We start from the raw sequence: 24,139 nt of genomic DNA, 5'->3' as shown, positions 1-24,139 counted from the left end.
AGTGGAAGGATTCTTTCAGAGACGCCAAGAAAGGAAAGGCTGGGAGGGGGAGGAAGAAAGCTAACTGAGAGCTTGTAAGCAAGTTACCTCAGAACGAAGACTTGAATGAATGAATAAATGCCTTCAGATATAAGGACTGGTAATACTGAAATTCCCGGTTCTTAGATTCTCAGCTCGATGCTCCAACTACAGAGCAGGAGAATGAGGCTGTGCCACTAGGGGGCAGCAGAGCCTCATGTGGGAACCAACCCAGGAGCCAAAAGCAGTGGCCAGTTAGGAATTCTCCAAACTCCAGTTGCTAAGATGATGGATGGCCTTAGGCACACTCCTGGGAGAAGGTATGTTTCACCCAGTTTTTTTTTTTTTTTTTTTTTTTTTGGCACGTAAATTTACAGTACACACAAGAAGTACACACATAGAAGAGATGTCCTCAATAAAGGCATTTTGCCTGTTCAGAGGCTTCAGTGCTTTAACTTGAGGGCCACCACTGATGGCATTTGGAGTTTCAGGAACACGGGCCCTGTTTATTTTTCTCCCATGGTGCTGTGTAATTCGGATACTGAGCCAGGGGTGAGGTTGGGGCCCAGGGGGGCCTAGGGAAAGGCAGGGTATGCTGTTTATTTGCTTAGCTTGGAGCCTTGGCCACCGTATCTTACTCCAAGCAGGTTGAGTTGTGTAGTGGGGGCTGGTGTGGGGGAGGACGGTGAGCCTGAGGGTGGTAGGACCAGGGACTTTCCTTGCTGGGGGCTGTACTTCTACCCCAAGGAGAAGAGCCATTGTTCAGATAGGGAGCTGGCATGTGGTGAAGAAGAGAGACTCTGGAACCCAACCCTATTGTTACAGGGCTGGAATCCCTGCTTTGCTTTGGCTTTGAGAGCTTTTGGTGAGTTACTTACGTTATTTGTGACTCAGTTTTCTTATCAGTGAAATGGGAAGAATGGTAGGATTGTTATAAGGATTAAATGGTTTTGTATAGGTAATGTGGCTTGACACATAAACAGTATGAAATGTTAGCCATTACTATTATTGCTGATATCACTAGCCAAAAACATAAAGCAATTGTGGGGTCAGTTTAGGCCAGACCTCAGACCCTGGGTGTCCAATCTGGTAGGTGAACACAGAAGCAGGGGATTCTGGGCAGTGGCCATCCTTGGCTTCAGGAGAGGCCAGTGTGCTGGTTCCATCTCTTCAGAAGAGAGACCCAGACAATTGCTGCAGGTACAGGGGAGGGCCCAGCCCCTGAGTGGCTCTGGCTGGCAAGAGCCAGGTGGGTAGTCAATGACCCAGATAGACCGCGCAGGATTTGAGGTGGGTTCTGGTTCTAGAAATCACCTGGAATAATATGGGTTGTAGTAAATACTACTAACTGAGACCTTGCTCCAAGCCAGGCTTTACATGTTCTAACTCATTTCGTCCTCACCACAGCCCCGGGAGAGGGCTACTGTTGTTATTCCCACTTTACAGATGGTTAAGATAGAGGCAAAGAGAGGCCAGTAGAATACAGATTGGGCTGGAAGGAGTAAAGACGAGAGCCTGTTGCACTGACTTGGTGAACCCTCAGGAGTCAGAAGATGCTGTGTGGCCTGGTGGCCATGCGGGGCTGGAGGCGCAACCTGGCCAGCCCAGGTCCCAGTCCTGTGGCAGCGACACCACCTGCAGGGCCCACTTGCTGTTCTGGGGGAGACCACTGGATACCACCAGCCTTGGCAGTAAGTGGCTGATTAGGGAATGGCTTGTTGGGAGCAGAGGTAGGTGTGGTTTGTGACCACGGATGGACTGGACAGCAGCTCGCCACCACAAAGGAATAAACCCCCGACTCTAATGCCCTTGAACCAGAGGCTGGAGCAGAAGTGGCACAGTAGGCTCCTGGGAAGGCTTTTGTTTGGTGCCCTCAAACATAAGTATTATTAGTGTGAAGAAAAAGAACCTTTTCTCTTTGAGAACTGTCATCTTTAATCATCGGAATATCTTTAAAAGGCCTCGATATTCCTTTTTACGCAATTAGCATGACATGAGGTTTTAAAATGCATTTTGCAGATGAGTTAATGTGTATTTCTTAGTGGTGCTTTAACTGAAAAATTCCATTGATGGCAGTTTCCAGTCGTCTTAAGGTTGGCACTCCCATAAGTTAGAAATACGAGTGTATTGAGTTAATTGCTTTGCATGCAGACAAGAGAGCAATCGTGCTCGTTAGGTGAGCTGTGTGTAGCATGTCTTTTCTTCCTGTTGGAGTGACAAGGGGCAAATGCTGAATTTTTTAAATGAAAGTGAGTCAACTAGATTGAAGATATAAATAGACTAATAATTACCCGACTCTAAAGAAAGACCAATGACCACTTTGTAAGGTACAAGCAAATAGAATGAAAAATCAGATTGCTGTTCTTCTGCTGTGTTTACTTGTACAATGAAAGAATAGACATTTCTGTTACCCTGAATGAGGAGGCATCCAGCCTCAAAGAGGGAGCATTGCAGAGAAAAGTCCATGCTTCTGGTCCAGTGGTGACACATAATTATGCCTTCTTAAACCTGGTAAGAAAGTTTTGCCCTCAGGAACGTAGGTACATCATGACTGGGAAGCCAGTCAGTCACAAAATGCACCTGGTGTCTCTTCTTAATTACAGATATTTGTGTCATTTTAGACTGCACATTGTTTGGGGAGGGAAAAGAGGGTCTCTGAACTGACTTTGAACTGTGATTGCCTGGAGCTGAGAGGCAACTAGAGAGACGTATTTTCCTGGTTGCCTGGTGGGGCTCCCTTCCCATCCAGCTGCTTCCCTGCTCCTGGGTAGGGTGTCCCAGTAACACTCCAAAGCCTCAGGTACAGGTCTGGCCTTCAGGGGACCTGAGCTTGTGGTTGGCTTATGCTCAAGGGCCTACAGGCCACGTGCAGAGTTGCTTATTTAGAAACTAGAGACATTGTGTGAAGATTGTCTTCTGTGAACACTGCTTTTGAGGCCAGTGTCACATTCAGCCCGGGAACTTACTTCCCTCCCAGTGTCTGGCACCAAGAAAGGCCTGTCTGGTGGTCTGGAATGGTTTTGGCCTCTTTGTGTCTTAGCCTTGCTGTGGCCTTGGTGTGAACTCTTCCAGCCTCCACTGACCCATGGACATTATGTTATTTGTAATAGTTTCCTCATTTGCTGATGGTCATTATAGGTCAAAATGAATTTGCTTTAGAGAGCTGGAAAAGGGAAGAAAATTAACTAGGAGGAACTCAGTCCATAGTTAAGAAAATCTACGAGTGAGATGGGAAGGTAAGGAGAAATAAAGAGGGGAAAGCATCCTAGCCGATGCTGGCCTTCCCCGGGGGAGATCCTGAAGCTAGGCCGTTTTTAGAAGGGCAAAGAAACAGATGGCCTTGCCTCACCAGCAGAGAGGACCAGTCTTCACAATGTGGTAAAGTTACATTACTTCCCCCACCCCCAACCCCATCATAAAAATAATCAATAGATGAAAACAACTGAGGCATCTTACCATGGAAAGATGACAGTTGCTGTTGCCAATTTGCTGTATATCCTTCTAGCCTTTCGTTAGTTATGCATATTGAACAAAAATAGTTTTCATGGCTCCATAACATGGGGGACACTCATGCATTTAACCAACCCCCCTACTGTTGGACATCTGGGTTATTTCCTTTTTCCTCTGATTTAGATAACACAGACACGAATGATCGGGCGTGTAGATGTGTGCACGGAGTGTTTAGCCATCCACCAGCTTGTTGATGTAGGCTATAGGAGCGGCAGAGCAGGTAGGCGCTTGAGCTGAGGATTCAAATGAAAACCACCCTCAGTTTATGCCTGGCAAGGGTTCTGCATCGGGTCAGGTAGTACAGCTGTGCTTGCAGTTAGCTGGGATCCATACAAGTCTGCAAATTCCCAATGTGCCCCGTCCGCGTTCCTGGATGACCCTTCCAGCTAGCACTTCCCCTTCATAACTGAACCCTTCAGAGCAGTTGCTGTGGCTTGAACAGTGCTGGATGGTGGGGCTGGGCGAAATATCTTCCTGAGGTGAACTGCAGAAAACTAAAGGAAAAAGGAAATTCACGTTCGTTGGATCAATTTACATTTGAAAAACGTTAAACCAAGGAGCTGTCCTTGGTGTTATAACCAAGCAGATGGCAAAAAGAAAATCCATTTTGCAGATTACTGTAATACCACCGAACCAGACAGAATTTCTTAATCTGGCTTCTTGCTGTAAGAGGACAGTGGAGAAAGTGGTAGAATATATGGTCAAGATGGAATAAAAATAAATCCCCTGGCGTGCAGATTGCTCGTCACTCTAGGGCAGTGACAGCCACTCCTTTTGGCTGCAGTGACACCACTGTTCCTTGATGTTGGAGGAGAGCAGAAGCTTAAGAAGTACGTTAGGACCACCTTCCCCCAGGAAAGAGCCTTTCTTGTTTATGTCGTGTCTTGAACCCTCATTGTCAAATGCTGAATCAAGTCCATTGCTTCCGCCAGCTCATGGTTGCAGGTGCAACTTCATTCTGTATGCATTCGCTTCACTCTTGCAATTCAAGGCAGGTTTCAGTCTCATAAAATCTTGTCCATGTAAGAGCCAGCAAACCTCCACGCTCCCTTTTGTTTTTCTGTTTGTCTAGTGGTGTAAGGCTGAAATTGCATTCACTTCAAATTTTACAGCGTGCGTATGCATTTCAGAATCTATGGGCTTTCGACACTTGTGCGTCCCCGTACAGCAGGCAGTGAGATGAGACCACAGAACCAGGCCACTCAGGCAGAACTTTTAATTTTTTTGGTCTGTGTTTTCCACATGTCTCAAGTATACTCTCAGGGGTTTGTCTGTATCCATGAAAATCAAAACATCCCTCTGTCACCCGTGATGTCTGGCTCTGAATTGTCTTCTAATTCTGCCCTGTGCCTGGTAGTGTGGGACGCCATGAGGGAAGAAGGTGAAGAACTGCAATAGGAGGCATGTAATTGTCAGATATTAGCTTCCAATGATCCAGTGCTTTCTATAGGCCAAGTGCTCTACCTAGTACGTCATATATTTTATTTAACCATCACAATCTTTTCCCTGTATATATGAAGAAACCAAGCCTCAGAGAGGGGAAATAACTTGCTCAGGACCACACTGCTGTGTGGTTTGTGCTAGAACCTGATCCTGATTTTGTCTGACTCTGAAGTCTGTGCTCTTAACTGTCACACTGTACCTCCTGCTACACAAGAGTCCTGTGCCATGTACTGTCCCTGCTTGTGTTTACTCTGCCTGGTTTCCAAAACAGCTTAAGTTAAGATGACACACCTGCACCTAATTTTCGCCTTGTTCTCAGGTGTCATCTCTCTTTCTTCCTTTCTCTCACCAGTCCTGTGCCCCTTCTTGACTTAGTCCTACTTTTATCAGCCTTAGACGTGAGTGGGTGATGGAGGAAGATAGGCAGGGTGACACTGAACCCAAAGAGACCCCAGTGTCCCGAGGGAGAGTGCGGGAGCTTCTGCCCCCTCCGGTTTTGGCAGGGTTGTGGCTGGGGTGAAGAAGGTCTGCAGAACCCGTCTTGGCTCTTGGTGCTAGTCTGTCTTGCTGACCCCCCCCCCCCCCCCATTCTTATTCTGGGACAGAGTTTTCAGGTTTGGACATAACTTCTTCACTCAAGAACATGGAGTGATCCCAAAGCAAATCACATCAACCTATTTTGGTAGATACAGCAATAATATTTTGGGGAAGTTTATTAAAAACATTGTCTTGGGGCCTACCTGAAAGACTGGAAAAATGGAGATGCCATCTAATGATGTCTTTTGTTCCCACTGTAGATGCAGCAGCCAGGGCCGTGCTCGCTGAAGGTTGGTCTTTCCGTCCTTGCCCGGGGGCTGGGCCGCCTCTTCTGCTCCTGGTGCCTGGCAGAGCTGATGGTTCACCTCATGTACATGCACGCCATCTACAGCAGCGCCCCCCTCCTGGGGTCCGTCTCCTGCTGGACCTTAGGTAATGGGGGACATTCTGCTGTCAGTAGAACAGGCCTCAAGTGTTAGCTTCAGAGTCAAGCTGGACTCGGGGCAGGTGAGGGTGCAGTTGCCTCAAACAAACCCTCTTTTTCTTCTCTTTTTTTTAACCTTGCTCCTCTTGTGGCCAAGATGATGTATATGTGAAATGGCTGATGGAGGTGAGGCCCTGCCTTGTGGTCTGGAACCAAGGAGGGTAGCAATCTCTTTTCATAATGGAATCTGACTAAGCTTAGTGGGGTGCGGCCAGCACTGCGCTCGACAGGAGAGGGGAAGCGAGGCCGAGGGCAGCGTCTGAGTGCCTGCTGAGCGCAATGCTCCAAGACCGAGTTCTTCTGCAGGGTTTTATGTTGTTCTTGTGTACGATATAAAGAGAACAATATGAATGTGGGCTTTAGAGTCAGACAGACAGAGGTTTGAATCTCAGCTCCACTTACCACGAGGGGCAGCCTTTGGCAGCTTGCTGAAACTCTCTACGTCTCCACCTGTCCAGAGAGCAGAAATGTGTGGGTTGTTTTAAGGACTAATTGAAACGATGCATGTGAACATGTGAAGGGCATACTTTGTAAAGTGTCCAGTAGATAGAATAAATGGTGTGTACATCCCTCTGTTGGTCCCTTTTTTCCCTCGTCTACCCATTTCTTTGTATCTGCGAGTACTAGGTGCGATGGAAGTCATTTCCTCAGCAAGGACATGGTCTCCAGTATAGGACGTATCTGTGGAGGAACCGCCGTTCTTTATTCCTCTGGCCCAAACAGCAGTGACCATGCCCTTTCCTGAACTAAATCTCGTCATTTCCTTCTTTGCTCTCCTTTCAAGAACTCCCCGTGGTAACTGAATTCAGCCCTGTGGTCTGACCTCCAGCCTGTTGCCCCAATGGGAAATGTGTGATCTTCCGGCCAGATTAAGCTGCTCCCTGCCGAGGGCAAGAGTACAAGCCCGACTCCTTATCTGTTTGGTAATTTATAGATTAAAAAAAAAAAAAAGTCCTGCTTGTCCTGGGTGTCACACATGCTTAACCAGGATGTTTTCACGCAAGATGCTGTTTTGGGTTGGAAAAATGCTGAGCTGTTTAATGACAGCCTCTTTTTTCCAAACAAATCTTTTTGATAGTTGGGGTAACTGATATTCTAAGGTTTTAACGACGTGATTAGACCAAACAGAATAGGATTAAATGATGGTTTATGTTAACTAGAATCCCATTTGTACTGCATCCACATTAAGAAGCTGTTATCAGTTGGGGTTATTTTAACTATGAGTGATAGAAACTACAACTCGAAATGTAGCTTAAACAATAAGGAAAAGCTGTTATCTCATGCAACTATTATCTGAGGTCAGCATTAGAGTGGTAAATCCAGTGACATGGAAAAATCATCAGTGATCCGTTTGTGTATCTACCATTCCGATTAAGAATGAGCTGGAATCCTGGAACCCTTGTTTGTACCTGCAACCCCATCACCTTCTCTCACCCTCTCCACAAAGACGTGTTTATGATTCCCTTCTTAAAAACTTTGTTCTAAATGGGCTTTATTTTTAGAGCAGTTTTAGGTTTACAGTGATACTGAGAGGAAGGTACAGAGAATTCCTGTTTATCCCCTGACCCCCACACGCACAGCTTCTCCCACTATCAACATCCCCACCAGAGTGGTCCATTTGTTGCAATAGATGAACCTATACGGCACCTCATTATCACCCCAATTCCACAGTTTGCATTAGGATTTACTCAGGCTGTGGGTTTTGACTGATGTGTAATGAATGATATATGAGTATATTTACCCTTATAAGCTATAGAACGTTTTCACGGCCCTGAAAGTCCTCTGTGCTTGGTCTGTTCATCCCTTCCGCCCCCAAGCCCTGTCAATCACTGACCTTTTCACCATCTCCATAGCTTTACCTTTGCTAGAATGTCATGGAGTTGGAATCATACAGTACGTAGCTTTTTCATGTTGATTCCTTTTACTTACTGATACGCCTTTAAAGTTTCTCCATGTCTTTGAATGGCTTGATAGTTCATTTCTGTTTAGTGTTGAACAATATTCCAGGGTCTGGGTGCCCCACAGTTTATTTATCCACCTACCCACTGACAGACATCTTAGTTGATTCCAGGTTTTGCAATTATGAGTAAAGCTGCTACAAGCATCTGTGTGCAGGTTTTTGTGTGGACGTAAGTTTTCAACTCTTTTGAGTAAATACTAAGGGGTGCAATTTCTGGATTGTATGGTGAGAGTATATTTATTTTTTATAAGAAACTACCATACTGTTTTTCCGAAGTGGCCATATCATTTTGCATTCTCATCAGCAACGAATGAGAATTCCTATTGCTCCGTATCCTCACCAGCACTTAGTGTTGTCAGTGTTCTGGATTTTGGCCATTCTAATAGGCGTGTGGTGGCACCTCATTGTTTTAATTTGCAGTTTCCTGGTGACATATGATATGGAGCATCTTTGCATTTGCTTATTTTTTATCTGTTTTTTAGGAGTTGCCATAGAGTTTGCGATATATATTTACAGCTAATCCAAGTCCACTGTCAGATAACACTATAGACCACTTCATAGTAGTTCACGTACCTTATAATAATATATTCCTAATTTCTCCTTATAGCGAAAGATTCCTAATTCCTTCCTCCTGTCACCGGTATGATTGTTGTCCTTTATTTCACTTATACACCTATAAACTGTAGTCATCCCTACATTGTTGCTTTTATTTTGAGCCGACTGTTATCTGTTAGATCAATTAAAACTAAGAATAAGAAAAGTTTTTATTTACCTTTACTTAGTCCTTTCTGATACGCTTCCTTTTTTGAAAATGTTGATCCAGTTTCTCACCTATATTATTTTCCTTCTTTCTGAAGAACTTTTAAAAAACATTTATTGCAAGGCAAGTGTACTGGAGACAAATTCTACCATTTTTGTTTGTCTGAGAGCTCTATTTCTCATTCACTTTTGAAGGGTAATTTTGCAGGATACAGAATTCTAGGGTTCCGCCCGCCCAAACATTATAACTATTTCTCACTACTTTCTTCTTGCTTACATGGTTTCTGAGGAGAAGTTGGATGTCATTCTTATCTTTGTTTCTCTCTATAGGTTAGGTGTTTTTTTGCCCCTGGCTTCTTTCAATATTTTTTTCTTTATCTTTGATTTTTCTGCTCTTTGAATATGATATGCCTAGGTGCAGTTTTAGGGGCATTTATTCTGCTTGGTGTTCTCTGAGTTCCCTAGATCTTTGGTTTTGTGTCTGATGTTAATTTGGGGGAACTCTTAGTCATTATTTAAATATTGCTTCCATTTCTTTCTCTCTTCTGCTTTTGATATTCGCATTACATGTATGTTCATTGTCAAATGATAGCTGGGGGTCTTTTTCTTTGGATAGACACTGTACCCAGCACCTGAGGATTTTCCCTCAGCAGAAAATACTTCTGTACACATTTGTCAGATATTAATGCCACTGAAGCCAGAGCAAGATGCAAAGATTAGAGTACCTTATTCTGCAAAAAGTTACGCAACCTGGAGGACAGGCAGATAGAACCATTCAAATCAACAGGTCCCTAAAATAAGTAATCTGAGACCACGATCACTTCTAGCCTTTTGTAGTTTTACGTACCTCTCTAATAATCCCATCTCCTGTGCCATTATCGTCAGATTCTCAGTCATTTTCCCTAGCCAAGTCTTTAAAGCCTAAACTTTGGCTAATGTCCACAAGGGAAAAATTAGTAGTTAAGATGTGTTAATATTTCTTATCCGCTGCACTATTTGGTTTGTGTGAAGTGAGACCTCATTTTTGGATATTTTTGGATAGCTCTAACTTCACTAAGAAAATGTAGTTGGGCTTCAGAAGCATGGATGATGAATTGTTTCCTTTCAGCATTTCTTAGCAGGATCTTAGGCTTACTCAGTGTCATAACAAATAACTTTTTAAAAATCAAGGCACCGGATCTGATTATGCTAACAAATCTCTTTCCTTTTCTGTAGATCTACAAACAAGCCCATAAATGTAATTTACTATTTTGTTCATTATCTTCGATTCTATCTCCAGCCACGTTAGTGTAAGCTCTGTTGCAAATATTATGAACCATGCAATCTTAGGGATGGAAACTAGAAATTTCCTAGAGCACTCAGTTCGAATCCTTCTTACATCATCCACGGATAAAGTTATAGTATAGCTCCAGGGCTCTTTGCCAGGAGTGTGCACCAGAAGCATTGATTGGAACGAGAAAGCCAGTGCCCCAATTTGGTGTCCGAGACAGAATAGGGGTTAAAGCTTGAAAGTCCAGTAAGATTTGAGATGGATAACCAAGGTCATGAGAGCTAGGAAGCCATCCTAAATTGTTGAAACAGAACTTTGCAGGCGAAAATTAGGTTTTAGAAGCAGTATTGACTAAGACAGATGATACATTTAAAGCTAGCATTACAAGACAGATTACAAGTTATCCAACTGAGACTACATAGAAGTTATAAATATGCAGAATTCCCCAGATTTCTGCCTGTAGGGGGCTGGAGGGATTCCAAGGCTGATCAAAGAGAAAGACAGGAGCCCAAGGTGGTAGTCACACAAGCTTTATTTCAGTGGTGCTTTGAGGGATTTGCATTTGAGGGAAGTCCCTCACAATATGAGTCCTTCCAGAGCCTACATTATGGGGGTCCCCACTCAGAAGGGAAGGAGGCCAAGGGCACTTTCTGGGGAAAGTGGGATCAGAGAAAAGAGAGGTGCTTTGGTGACATCCCTTGGGGAGTCTCTGGGTCAGAGAACTCTGAAGGGCAGCAGTAGCTTGGGACCTTTATAGCTCTGAGGTTTGTTTTGTCTATGACTAGCAGGTGTTGGGCACAGTTTCGCAGTGTATACAAAGGAGGCAGGCTGTAGATGGCCAAAGGTCTGCTTATTTGGGCCATATTTAAAACAATTGGATATATAAAAATTTGAGTTTAACACCGGCAGGCCTTGAGCTAATAGGTCTCAGCATGCTGTGAAGAAAGTAACTTAGGAGCCAATATACAGGCCCTCTTTGGCTCATTTATACAAAACAGACTCCTCTCCAGGTAGTGGCTATCAATGCATTGGTCCTCTGGACGGATCTAGGCTAGGAGACAGAAAGCAAGTCACAGCCAACCTTGGGTCCGAGAGTCTGGCCAGGAGGTGGAGCCTAGTGGCCAAGTGGGAAATCCAGATGGACACTGACAGTCAAGGAACTGTGCTCTGCTCATTCCCAAAGGATCTGGTTGATCTGAATGAGCTGATTTGGTTTAGCGGACAAGCACGCATAGATGAATGAGGCAAGTCCAGCCTCTGTCCTTGCAGAATGTGTGGTCTAAAGAGTTGCTGAGGAAAGAACGCAGAAAACGAAACCTATTGCAGTGCGGGCCGATAGGTCCCGTGATGGTGGAAGCCCAGGGTGCTGGGGGAGCACAGAGGAGAAGTACCTAGTTCAGTCTACAGGGTGTGCAAAGGCTTCTTGGAGGAAGCAAAGTGTAAAGGAAACCGGAGGATGATTAGGAATGAAACAGGTACTAGGTAGATGGGGCAATGAAGCTGGGCAAGGGGGCTCTCGGCAGAGGGACCGGCACATCCAAAAGTTTAAAGATGAGAGATCTAAGGGAATATTTGGGAAAATGGAAGAAGTTCAACATGGTTAGAAAGCTCCTGTGACGTGTGTGTGTGTGTGTGTGTGTGTGTGTGTGTGTGTTGTTGGAGAGCTTGGTTGAAGTAAGAAAAGGTAGATGTGGTAATGGAGGCCTGAACCAGGCTGATTCGTATTTTAGGATTTATGGTAATGGACATAAAAGCAAATTTGGGACATTTGTGAGGTAGAGGTGACTGGCATTACTAGAAGATTGGCTGTGGGGGTGAGGGGGAGAGGGCGGAGTCAGGGATGAAGGCCGGGATCCTGCCTCTGGCAGCTGTGGGTGAGGTGCCATCACCCACACTTACTGAAGCTCTACTCAGACATTCTTGTAACTAAACATGTCTTCTCAACACTCTTGTGACCAGCAGATGATTGAAAGCGACTGATGTCAACTTCTCTTAACTGCAGCACGATGTGAATGTTGGTGCTGGTTTCTGAAGACTTGGCCCTGAGATTAAACTAGGCGTTGCTGTGTCATCCTCTCTCTCTTGCCTACGTAGAGGTCTTCTGACAATGGAGTTCAGGACACTTATTTTTCTTTGCTCCCTGTTCTAAGATTTCTCTGCAGCTGACATGGGGTATGGACTTTGAGTCGCTCCAGCGCTTCTGAATTCTGGCTCGCGGAGTCTAAGGGGTGACTGGGTACAGCTGGTTAGTCACAAGCAGTGTGACAGCCTCCTTTCTGTCTTCTTGCTTTGGACATTCTCATTTTTTGCTCTTTGACTTCTCTTTTCAAAATTTTCAGGTCAGTTTCATAAATGGTGTCAGGTGCCCTGTAGGGTTACAAAAAATGGCACAAAAATGTCTGTCTTTTATTAATATGCAGTGTTTTAGACGAAACACATGGATGGATATCCTGTTGTACTTTTTCTTTTTCTGTGATCTTACGGGTGATATAGTTAATGTTTTAACTTTTATGATAGGTAACCAGAATGGAGCCAGTTTGGCAAATGTGTTTGTTAGATGCTTTGATTAATATCCATTAATGATTAGCAGAAATGGAGATTATAAACCCCATGTGACTGTGTCTCTCTTTTTGTTTGCCTGGCACAGAATAGGTGCTCCATGTATATTTGTCAAAAGAATCAAGAAGTGAACAAATGGATCATTTTGTTGACTCTTCCATTGTCAGCCACATGTTTCCTTTGTTTTCTAGTTGCTGTCTTCTTTAGGGTATTAACAATGCAGTGAAATAATGTATAGTGGTGGTTCATTGCCAAAAGAGGGTTTTCTTATTTCCTGTGGTTTTTGTTGAATAAAAATTCCTTTGTGTTTTTTCTTTTATTGACTACCAAAAACCCTGCCACTCTTAGAGCATGTAACAGGAGCAGGTGAGTGAAGGCACTCTTACCCGAGGACAGACGTGTCCTTGCGTCACCCCAAAGAAATCACTGCTCGTCATCTGCAATGGTGTTGATTTGAGCGGCAGTGTGTGCACAGGTCAGAAAGGTGTGTTGTATTTTGTGTTGGTGTAGAGTGTAGAGGGTGTTTCAGGAGCAGCAAACCAAACAAGACACATGGAGAGGTAGAGAGACCAGCTGGCCAGGTTTGCCAGGGACTGTCCTGGGTTTGTCACTGCACGTCTCCTGCTGGGGTGCCCGGCAGTCCTGGACAAAGTAGGATGATTCATTTCCCTACACAGGAACGCAGAACTGATGGAGAGCAAAAGTAAGTGGTCCTTTTGCAGGCTCAAGTAAATGCTTCACAGTGGTGTTACAAAAAATGGCTTCCCCGACAGGCCCAAATGAGGAGGCACCTAAATTGTTCTGCAGGGTCCGGACTTGTCCAGTGAGAGTTATTGTAAAATGGAAATAGTTTGGGGCGATCCTCTGGGCTCCAGGTGCTTTGGGCCATCTTCTTCCTCTGGTCCAGGTATTTCTTTGGAGGTGAGACCTTTGGGCAATTTTTAAACGCCAGAATTTTAGAGCTGAATTGGATCTCACAGATTTGTCTAGCACTCTCAGTTTATAAATTAGAACATCGAGGCTCTGAGAAGCTCAGTGGCCTTTCAGAGGTCACCGCTGGTTGGTGGCCACGCTTAGGTGGGAGGCATGTGTGTTGATTTGCAGGCCCTTGTTCTTTCTGCTACCTTCGCTCCCTCTCATTTGGCTCTGGCACACGACTGTGTGTGTGGCACTGCCACAGTGACTGTTGGCCAGTCAGGACAGGTGTGGGCTTCTTGCATGAAATGCATAGAAATGAAAACCATGGATACATTTGCCTCAAGGAGCAGGGTGTGTGTGTGTGATGCCCAGGTATGGTGAGGAATGAAGACTAAGAGGAAGGCTGCAGTCAGGCCTTACGTGTGCAGTGTTGATTGCAGACAAGCGTCTGAAGCCTGCTGCACCCACGGCAGGCAGGAAGCTCAGGAATTGTTTGTACAGACGTGCAGGTCCAAATGTTTTTGCCAGACCGTGCTCACTTTTCTGATCATTGTTCTCTGTACCCTCCTGATGCTCAACTGTTACCGAAATGAGTTTTTAATAACGGTCACGTGCTTACAGGTGAGCACACCAGCAGTGCAGAGAGTGGAAAATAAAACTGTGGAAGTCTCTCCAGATGCCCTCCACCTTCCCGTTTACCTTTTGTTTCTTGTCCAGGTTATTTATAAGGATGTGTTTATTGCCCTGTTTTCCTTACTACCTTCTTTTTAAGCTTAATGTATTTTGAATTTTTCCTTACGTGATGAAATAGTCTTTTAGATTCTATTAAAAAATAGAGTGTGATTTTACAGTTGTTTTCGTGTTCCTTCCGATGGCTTTACTGTTATTTATTTAACTGATACTCTGTTGCTGATCATTATTTAAAATTTGCCCTTTTATAAATAATGCTTTAGTGAACATATTTGTATAAGTCTTGTTGAACTCATCCCTGATGATTTCCTGAGGGTGATTTCCTAGGTCAAAGGCGTTGGCTACTCATTGCCAAACTGGTCTTTAGACCAACAGGGCCATTTTCATTCCCAGGGTCATCAGTGTTTAAGAGTGGGTGTGGAGGATTGTGTTTTCTTGTGCAAGGAATTTCTGTTTAGGAGGCATACGTCTCCCCCACCCCCACCCCACCCCCATCCTTCTCCTTCCCTGCTCCCGCTGCCTTGGGGTGTTTCCGAACATCCCTTTGCTATAGGACAGTTGGTTTTATTGCCGAGTTCCAGAGAAAGCAGCTGTCAGGCTGCCATCTGAGCAGTGAACTGTGGGAGAGCAGCATGGTCCTGAGGGAAAGCTGCTGTCAGGGTGGGTGAGGAGTGGAGTCTGGCTGTTTCTCCCAGCGTTTCTGAACTGAGCTCTTCTAAGAAACAGCCAGTGCCTCCTGGGAGCCGTGCGGGGCTTCCTGGAGCTTCATTTGTCCATTGAAGCTATGAACCTCCCAAGTAGGAATATGGGTTTTCAGGTGGGAAAAGCCTTTCTCCTTCCCCCAAGATCGACTGTGTTCTGAGTTTTTCAAATATCTCTTACCGGTTGAGGAAGCATTGTGTATTCATAAAAAGCACAGGAATAGTGGTCTGACTGACTGAGACTTCGGGTGCTGGGGTATAAAACCTGTTCTAGAATGGTGTGACTTCACTGAAAAGCAGCACATTTCCGTAGCAGCGCGATGGCTTTGCATTACACTGAATAAAACCAGATTGATCCTCCATAACAAAACGCCGTGTGGTTTGCCTCCTACCCACCTCCCTCAGCTTGCCTCAGACCCTCTGTCCAACACTGCACTGGCTCCTGGTTCTTCTGCAGACAAGGCCAGCACGGTCCCACCTTAGGGCAGTTTATTTGCTGGCCCTTCAGGTAGGAAGGCATGCTCTTCCCCCTCATCATTGTATGACTTCTGTCATTGCCGTCTCAGCGTCAACGTCTTTTCCTAAGAAGCGTCCCCTGGCGACCCAAACAGAAATAGCCCCCAGCACTTTGCACTGCCCTCTTTTATCCTCTGCGCTGAGCTCATCACCAGCTGAACGTCTCCTTGTTTGTCGCTTACCACTGAATATATGTTCCGTGGAAGTAGGAACCTTAAATTGGCCATCGTGGTGTGCCCAGGGCCCAGAACAGTACACAGCTAGTAATGGACGCTCCATAAACGTTTGTTATGTATGAATAATGCAGCCGGTCAGGCACAGTTCCTTTAAAAGCACGTGCCCTCCGTAGACTCAGTTGGGGCCCAAAGATCTGAATTTTAGTTTCAACCCTATAGTCACTAATTCTGTGACCCTGGAAAACCCACTTACCATCTCTGAATCTCAGTGCCCTTATCTGTAAAATAAGAATCGTAGTATTTACCCAAAGAACTCCTGGGGGTGTTTGCGAGGAATGGCTGCCATAGAGGTGTGCAAGCTCTTTGTAAACTTCTAATCATCCAACAAATGGCGATTGTTGTTAACTGTTTATTGGAAGTTTTATTGGAAGTAAGGGGAACTACTTCCGTGGAGTGCTTCCAAAAGCATGGAAATAAGGAAAATACAGCCCATTACCGTGAGCAGACTGTTATGTGAACGCACAGTGGAGCAGAGGTGTGGGTCATGGTTAGCACTCGCCTGATGGTAGAGTCAGTGGAGGCTTTAACCAGACTCGAGGAAAGATTCCGCCCACCAGAGAGGAAGGTGATTTGGTCAGAACTTGGTGAGGAACCATCCAGAAGGCCAGTCCTGATGATTCCCATTCCCGCAGTGACAGGGGAGGGATGCACGTTACAGCAACTTGCTTTGTCATGTCCCTGGCACAAAGTCTCTGTTGTGGGGCCTGACGCCTACACCTCTCAGAGCTGGATGCCGTCAGAGGTGTGTGTTCTCTGGCCAATGCCACAGTCCTGATTTCGTCCTCACTCAGCAACTCTCCGAGTGAGTAATTTGTTTTCCTATATGGCTGACCTGGAGGGAAAAGGGGCTCTTAGAGGAGAGTACGAGGCCCGCGTTACCTTAGAGGTGATATTTCTCACTCTAACTTGGTAAATTGGCATTCTGGCAGGGTAGGTCAGTCCCAATGAGCCTGGTTAGTGGGCATCTGCTCCCAGACACAGATGTGCCCTCAGGGTGTTGGGTGTTGACAGAGGGCCTGGGGGTGCTCAGCCTGGCTGGGGTGGCTTTATCAGGGTACAGCTGCCCTGTCTGGAGGCTCCTCGGTATCACAGCTTTCTATGTGCAGTGCTGTCATGTTTTGATTTGATGCTCTATCTGGCTGAAATTCCTTTTTATTTTCTCATTCCCATCCCCCACCCTCCCCTTGGCAACCACCAGCTGGTTCTCTATATCTGTGGTTCTATTTGTTTTGTTTGTTTATTTATTTATTTTTGATTCCACATGTAAGTGAAATCATACAGTATTTATCTTTCTCTGTCTGACTTACTTTGCTTAGCATAATACCCCGTAGTTCCATCCATGTTGTCGTAAATGGCAAGATTTCATTTCATTGTTGCTGAATAATATTCCATTGGATAAAGAAAATGTACCACATTCATTTATTGATGGACACTTAGGTTGCTTCCATATCTTGACTATTGTAAATAATGCTGCAGTTAACATGGGGTTCATATATCTTTTTCAATTCGTGTTTTTGTTTTCTTCAGATAAATACCCAGAAGTGAGATTGCTGGGTCATATGGTAGTCCTAGTTTTAACTTTTTGAGGAATCTTCATACCGTTTTTCGTAGTGGCTGTACCAATTTACAATCCATCAAAAGTGTACAAGGGTTCCCTTTTCTCCACATCCTTGCCACCACTTGTTATTTGTTGATTTATTGATGATGGCCATTCTGACAGGTGTAAGGTGATAGTTTATTGTAGTTTTAATTTGCATTTCCCTGCTGATTAGTGATATTGAGCTTCTTTTCATATGTCTATTGAACATCTGTATGTCCTCTCAGGAGAAATGTTTATTCAGATTCTCTGCCCATTTCTCTATTGGATTTTTTTTTTTTTTTTTTTTGGTGTTAAGTTGTATGAGTTCTTTATATATTTTGGATATTAACCCCTTATTAGATGTATCATTGACGAATATCTCTCCCATTCATAGGCTGTCTTTTCATTTTGTTGATGATTTCCTTTGTTGTACAAAAACTTTTTAGTTTGATATAGTCCCATTTGTTTATTTTTTCTTTTGTTTTCCTTGCCTGAGGCTATATATCCAAAAAGGTATTGCTAAGAGAGATGTCAAAGAGTTTATTGCATGTATTTTCTTCTAGGAATTTTATAGTTTTAGGTCTAACATTTAAGTCTTCAATCCATTTTGAGGATTTTTCTTTGTGTATGGTGTAAGGAAGTGGTCTGGTTTCATTTTATCCCATGTATCTGTCCAGTTTTGCCAACACCAGTTATTGAAGAGACTGCCTTTACCCCATTGTACATTCTTCCTTTGTTGTAAATTATTCGACCACACAAGTGAGGATTTATTTCTGGGCTTTCTATTCTATTCCACTGATCTATGTGTGTGTTTTTATGACAGTGCCATACTGTTTTGATTATTGTAGCTTTGTAGTATAATTCTTCTTTCTCAAGATTGCTCTGGCTATTTAGGGTCTTTTGTGATTCCATATAAATTTTAGGATTAGTTGTCTTAATTCTGAGAAGAATGCCATTGGTATTTCAATAGGGATTGCATTGAGTCTGTATATTACTTTTTAGGTTTTAAGGACATTTTAGCAATAGTAATCTTTCCAATTTATGAGCAAGTTATATCCTTCCATTTATTTGCATCTTGTTCAATTTTTGTTTTTCAGTGTTTTATAGTTTTAAGACAGGCCTTTCACCTCTTTGGTATTTTAACTTTTTGATACATTTGTAAATGAAATTGTTTCCTTTCTTCTTCTGATTGTTGTTTTCTTTCTTCTGATCGTTCATTATTGGTGTGTAGAAACGCAACAGATTCCTGTATACTGATTCTGTATCTTGCAACTTTACTGAAGTCATTTATTAGTTCTAATAGTTGTGTGTGTGTGTGTGTGTGTGTGTGTGTGTGTGTGTGTAGAGTCTTTAGGGTTTTCTATATATAAAATCCTGTCATCTGCAGATAATGAGAGTTTTACTTCTTCCTTTCCAACTTGGATGCCTTTTATTTCTTTGTCTTGTCTAATTGTGTGTGTCTTGTCTGATTCCATACTATGTTGAATAGAACTGGTGATTGTAGGCATCCCGTCTTGTTCCTGATCTTAGAGGAACGGCTTTCAGCTTTTCACCATAGAGTATGATATTAGCTGTAGGTTCATCATATGTGGCCTTTATTATGTTGAGATATGTTCTTTCTATACCCACCTTGCTGAGATTTTTTTTTTTATCAAAAGGGTATTTTGTCAACTACTTCTACATCTATTGTGGTGATCATATGGTTTTTATCCTTTATTTTGTTAATGTGATGTATCACATAGAATGATTTATGGATATTGAACCATCCTTGCATCACTGGGTGGATCCCATTTGGTCATGGTGTAGAATCCTTTTTAATGTATTGTTGAATCTAGTTCACTAACATTTTGTTGAGAATTTTTGCATTGGCCAGAGAGTCTTAAATGTAATAATTGACTTAGTATGTGTGTGGCTATCAGTGTCAGTAGTACAAGGTTGACCTACCAGAAAGGACCAGCAGGTGGCAGTAAAAGCTAGGTAATCATTTGAGAAATTCAAATTAGACAAAGTTTTATTAGCCTAATATTCAGCCTTTCCTGTGTAATTTACAAAGTATCAAGATGAGGGTGGGGTTGGTTTTTTACCCAAGAGAGGTGGCCTACCAAAGTGGCCATTCTTATCCCAGTTTTTATGATGTCCTTGAGTTTTATCATTTTAAATTCTTTTCATGAAATTCTTTAAAATTAAAAAAAAAAATCTTAATTTACTCTAGTTTTCAGATTTTATGTAGAACATGTTTTTATATATAGACTGTAGATGAGATTGTCACTGGATTTTAGCAATGACTATCTACCAGTCCCTTAATTTCTAGATAAAGTGGTCTGGACCTCTCGTTCCCTGGACTAAGCATAGCTCAATGTTTTCTGGAGACTTCCAATTCATGGCCTCCGCTGTCTCTCATCTCTTGCTTTTGTGGAATTATTTCTGTGTAGGGATCACCCTGTATTGCCCTGATTATCACATAGTATTTGGTTCTTTCACTTGATTTACACACACACACACACACACACACACACACACACACACACACCTGTTCAGGTAAAGCATTTGTGTATGTTAGATGACTTTAATAAAGGTTTGGAAGAGAGCCACACAACTTAAAATTGACAATTGGATCTCCCTGGTTCCTTTGCCACATCCGAAACTTGGCTGTGGTGTCCAGTCGTGCTGCTCTGTCCTTTTCTCTTGTCCCCCTCGTTTTTCTTTCTACCTTTTTTCTCTCAGGAACAAAACCCATCCCCTGTTTTCTCATAGACTGATCTTTCTGAAACACAAAACAAATCATCTCCCTTTCTTGCTTGGTTTCTTAGGTCTTTTACTATGAAGTTGTGCTGCTTAGCTGAGCAGTGTGACCCTTTCTGGTCATGGCTCTCCTGTTGCTGAAGCTGCATCATCATTGCTGCAAATGCTCCCCCCTCCCCCTCTCCCCTCACCCCATTGGGTCGTTTCATATCCTCATGTTTTGTACATGTTGTTGCTTGACGTTTATGTAGCGAACTCCTTCAAAACAGTTCACTTCAGGGCCAGGTCCCCTGAACCCTCAGAGTTAGATGATGCCTCTCTCCACCCTTCGCTACTATAATGACCTATCTTTGATTAGGAGAGAGAAGGTGAGTGTTCTAGTCCTGAATTGTCATCATCTTTGTAACACCAGGCATATTAAGAGAGTTCAGATGGGCTCAGTGATTGTAAAGTATTATTTAAGTGGGAACCATCCTCAAATCAAATTGTGATCAATGAGAACATGATGGTTATTTAATTCAAATCAGTTCAACAAAGTTTCATTAAGCCTCCAGAGGAGATCACTATCCGCTCATGCATTCTGCAGACCTTCATGAGGTACATGTTGGGAACCCGATGTGGTGTGGGGACCAGAGATACGGAGATAAAGTGAGGTCCGGGGTGATCGCATCGTCACTTTTGGAATTCAGGGGAAATATCGGTGTTAGCAATAGGTATTCGGGATTCATAGTGGATGGGTGGGCATTAAAGCTATTGGAGCAGAGGACACCAGTGGGGAAGATGTGTAGAAGATCCGCTTAGGTCACTGGGGCCTGGAACACTTCCTGCTTTTCAAACACTTCTGTGAAGGGAAGGTGCTCAGAGTGCAACTTGCCTATTATGAAAGATTAAAAGAAATCATTTTATATTTTTTATAATTGCTATATTTTAAATCATTTTCACATACCTCTAATACTGTCATCATAGCAGAGGGAGCATGCTGTAATGATTCTACAAATTAAATAAATGCATAGATAAAATCTATAAACATAGCCCAGTTACTTTGACGTTTTTTTCTCCCTGAAATGCTAGCAGGTTTGAGAATTACCCGAGGATTTGCCCTCTAAGGGGACTTTAATAACTGGCGGTGATTTTAGTTTTTTTCTCTTATACCACCGTATCTATGGGATAAAGTGGTGTTAAGTTTTGCTAAGAGTCGTTTGCAGCACGGCTTTTTGTGCAGATACTTATTTTAGCAGAGTCCTTTGCAGAAAACCTTGGGACTTCATCTCCCTAGCAGAGAGCATTCAATCGGGCCTGGGAGACTGTTGATCGTCCCGTTCAAGCTAGCAGAGAATTGTTTCTTCACAATTAAGTTGTGGTTGTCAAAACTGTAGCTGTGTTTAGCTAATAAAATTAAAGGTCAATCCTGTTGCACAAGATTTTTTAAAAATTCCCTGTATGTTCTCTTTTTGGATAACTCAGTGATGAGTGTCAGAATGAGTTTGGAACATTGCCTTTGAAGTTCTGTCATATAACCAACAGACCGAGCAAGCGAGGTGTCTCTTTTCTATACATGAAAGTCAGAAAATGGGAATGAACAGCAACAGAACCGTAACCCCACTTTCCCCAAGAAAATGGATATTTACACTTTGATGTATATATATATATATATTTTTTAAAATTTTATTTTATTAAATTTATTGGGGTGACAATTGTTAGTAAAATTACATAGATTTCAGGTGTACAATTCTGTTTTACATCATCTATAAATCCCATTGTGTGTTCATCACCCAGAGTCAGTTCTCCTTCCATCACCATATATTCGATCCCCCTTACCCTCATCTCCCACCCCCCACCCCCCACCCCCCTTACCCTCTGGCAACCACCAAACCATTGTCTGTGTCTATGAGTTTCTGTTTCTCATTTGTTTGTCTTGTTCTTTTGTTGCTTTTGGTTTATATACCACATATCAGTGAAATCACATGGTTCTCTGCTTTTTCTGTCTGACTTATTTCGCTCAGCATTACACTCTCAAGATCCATCCATGTTGTCACAAATGTTCCTATATCATCTTTTCTTACCTTGAATAGTATTCCATTGTGTATATATACCACAACTTCTTTATCCATTCATCTATCGAAGGACATTTTGGTTGTTTCCATGTCTTGGCCACCGTAAACAAAGCTGCAATGAACATTGGAGCACACGTGTCTTTATCTCTAAATGTTTTCAGATTTTTTGGGTAGATACCCAAGAGAGGGATTGCTGGGTCATATGGCAATTCTATTCGTAATTTTTTGAGGAACCTCCACACTGCCTTCCATAGCGGCTGCACCAGTCTGCATTCCCACCAACAGTGTATGAGGGTTCCTTTTTCTCCACAGCCTCTCCAACACTTGTTACTATTTGTCTTGTTGATGATAGCCATTCTGACTGGGGTGAGGTGATATGTCATTGTGGTTTTGATTTGCATTTCTCTGATGATTAGTGATGTTGAGCATTTTTTCATATGTCTATTTGCCATTTGTATGCAAGGAACTCATGCAACTCAACAACAAAAAAACAAACAACCCAATTGAAAAATGGGCAGAGGACTTGAAAAGACATTTCTCCAAAGAGGACATACAAATGGCAAATAGACTTATGAAAAAATGCTCAACATCACTAGTCATTTTTTAAAAATTAAATTTATGTTGCCATATAAAATGCTTCTGGAACACCTTAATTTTACTTTAAGATATATTTTGTGAAGTAGTCAATATTTTTATTGGACAATTATAATTTTGATCTTAAGTTTGATTTATTGTGGCTTATAGTCTTTTCACCCAAGATGTTAACAATTTATAAGTAAAGAGGATGGACAGATAGGATTTAATATTCTATCTAGGTAACTTCCCCCCCCTGAACAATATACCCAGTTTCTTTGAACAGAAGCATTTTGGTGATTTAAACCCTAACAAGAAGAAAGTTTTCAAAGCTAGATTTTCCAATAACTAATATGTCCAAAGATGAACCATTTTGAGGGGTAAACTCTCCTTCAGGTGTCTGAGTTAATGACAACTCATTTTGATGCTGAGAGGATCAGGATTCTAATCTGTGACCCGGAGTTGCTCATGGCAGTGCACACCATGGTGCATTTGTTTCTTGGACATTTTCACTTACATTGTGTTCCTTGAGGCTGGCTTTCCTGAGGATCCTTCGAGCTCTGTCTCTGCATTTTATTTTCTGCTTGGGTGGCCTCCTTCAGCTCCCTTTAATAGCTCCCTCATCCTGTCATCTGGTCTGCTTCCTGTGGATCCTGCTCCTAGGTCTGGTCTCAGAGTTGTATGTGAGTGTAGTAAACACGGTGAATGAGGCAGTAGCGACAGATCCAAGTCCTGACTCTGCTCCATGTCAGTCTGTGATGTTAGGTAAGTTTTATAACCGTTCTGTACTCAGGTTCCCAGCTGTAAAGTGTGGGTAGTAACAATACCCACAGAGAAGTATGTTATGGGAATTAAATGTGATGCTGCATAGTATTTGGTGTGTGGAGATAGTAAGTGCCTGACAATCAGTAGCTGTTACTATTGTGTCATAAGGCACTCTCAGAAACTAGTTTATTGGTGAATTTGCTCCGGAAGTCGAGACTATATATTTTACACACACACACACACACACACACACACACACACACACACACACTAAGTACACAATGAATATTTGTTAAATGTTCTAACAGATGTGTCTAAGCCACTGTGTTCAGATTGTTGTCTGTCCTAGGGGTGTGGGTTTTAATCTCACCTCTGTTTTACATTCTTCTCTGTCTCTTTTAATAGACTGTAGACTCTCTAACAGCAGGGATCATGCCTCTTTTCTTTTTTTTCCTGTTCACCACTGTCTTGTTCAGTGTCTGGCATGCATTTGGTGCTCAATAACTACATGTATATATTAAATGAATGCAAAAATAAGTTCTAAATTCTGCTTGGAGCATAGAGGAGTTACATGGAAGAGACTGTATTTGAACTGGGATTTGAGGGATAAATAGGATTGTTCCAAGAGAAAAAGGAGCAATAGGGCATAAAGACAGAAGGAGAGACCCAGTGCCAAAAGGGAAGGGTAAGTGGGACTGTAATGCAACTAGCCTGTGAGCCCCTGAAGGCTGAGTCCCCACCTGACTTGATCTCTATTTCTCATAGCACGTAACTAGTGATTTAGTGAGCAGGCACTCAGTACATGCCCGTTGAACAAATGAATGT

At 43.0% G+C, this 24,139-nt stretch overlaps 1 protein-coding gene across 4 annotated transcripts in view; it reads left to right on the top strand.

Annotated features, from left to right (window-relative positions):
• Positions 1-24,139, top strand: part of HHAT (hedgehog acyltransferase) — a 251,362-nt gene that overhangs the window by 65,385 nt on the left and 161,838 nt on the right. For all 4 annotated transcript variants that reach the window (XM_074322217.1, XM_074322216.1, XM_074322215.1 and 1 more), the window contains exon 7: positions 5,769-5,940. In XM_074322217.1, coding sequence (XP_074178318.1) covers positions 5,769-5,940 — 172 coding nt within the window. The remainder of the gene's footprint in view (positions 1-5,768; positions 5,941-24,139) is intronic.

The sequence above is a fragment of the Rhinolophus sinicus genome, linkage group LG17 (assembly GCF_036562045.2).
Source record: "Rhinolophus sinicus isolate RSC01 linkage group LG17, ASM3656204v1, whole genome shotgun sequence".
Classification (NCBI taxonomy): Eukaryota; Metazoa; Chordata; class Mammalia; order Chiroptera; family Rhinolophidae; genus Rhinolophus; species Rhinolophus sinicus.
The sequence above is the reverse complement of the archived record's forward strand: the minus strand, read 5'-3'. Positions and strand labels throughout refer to the sequence as shown.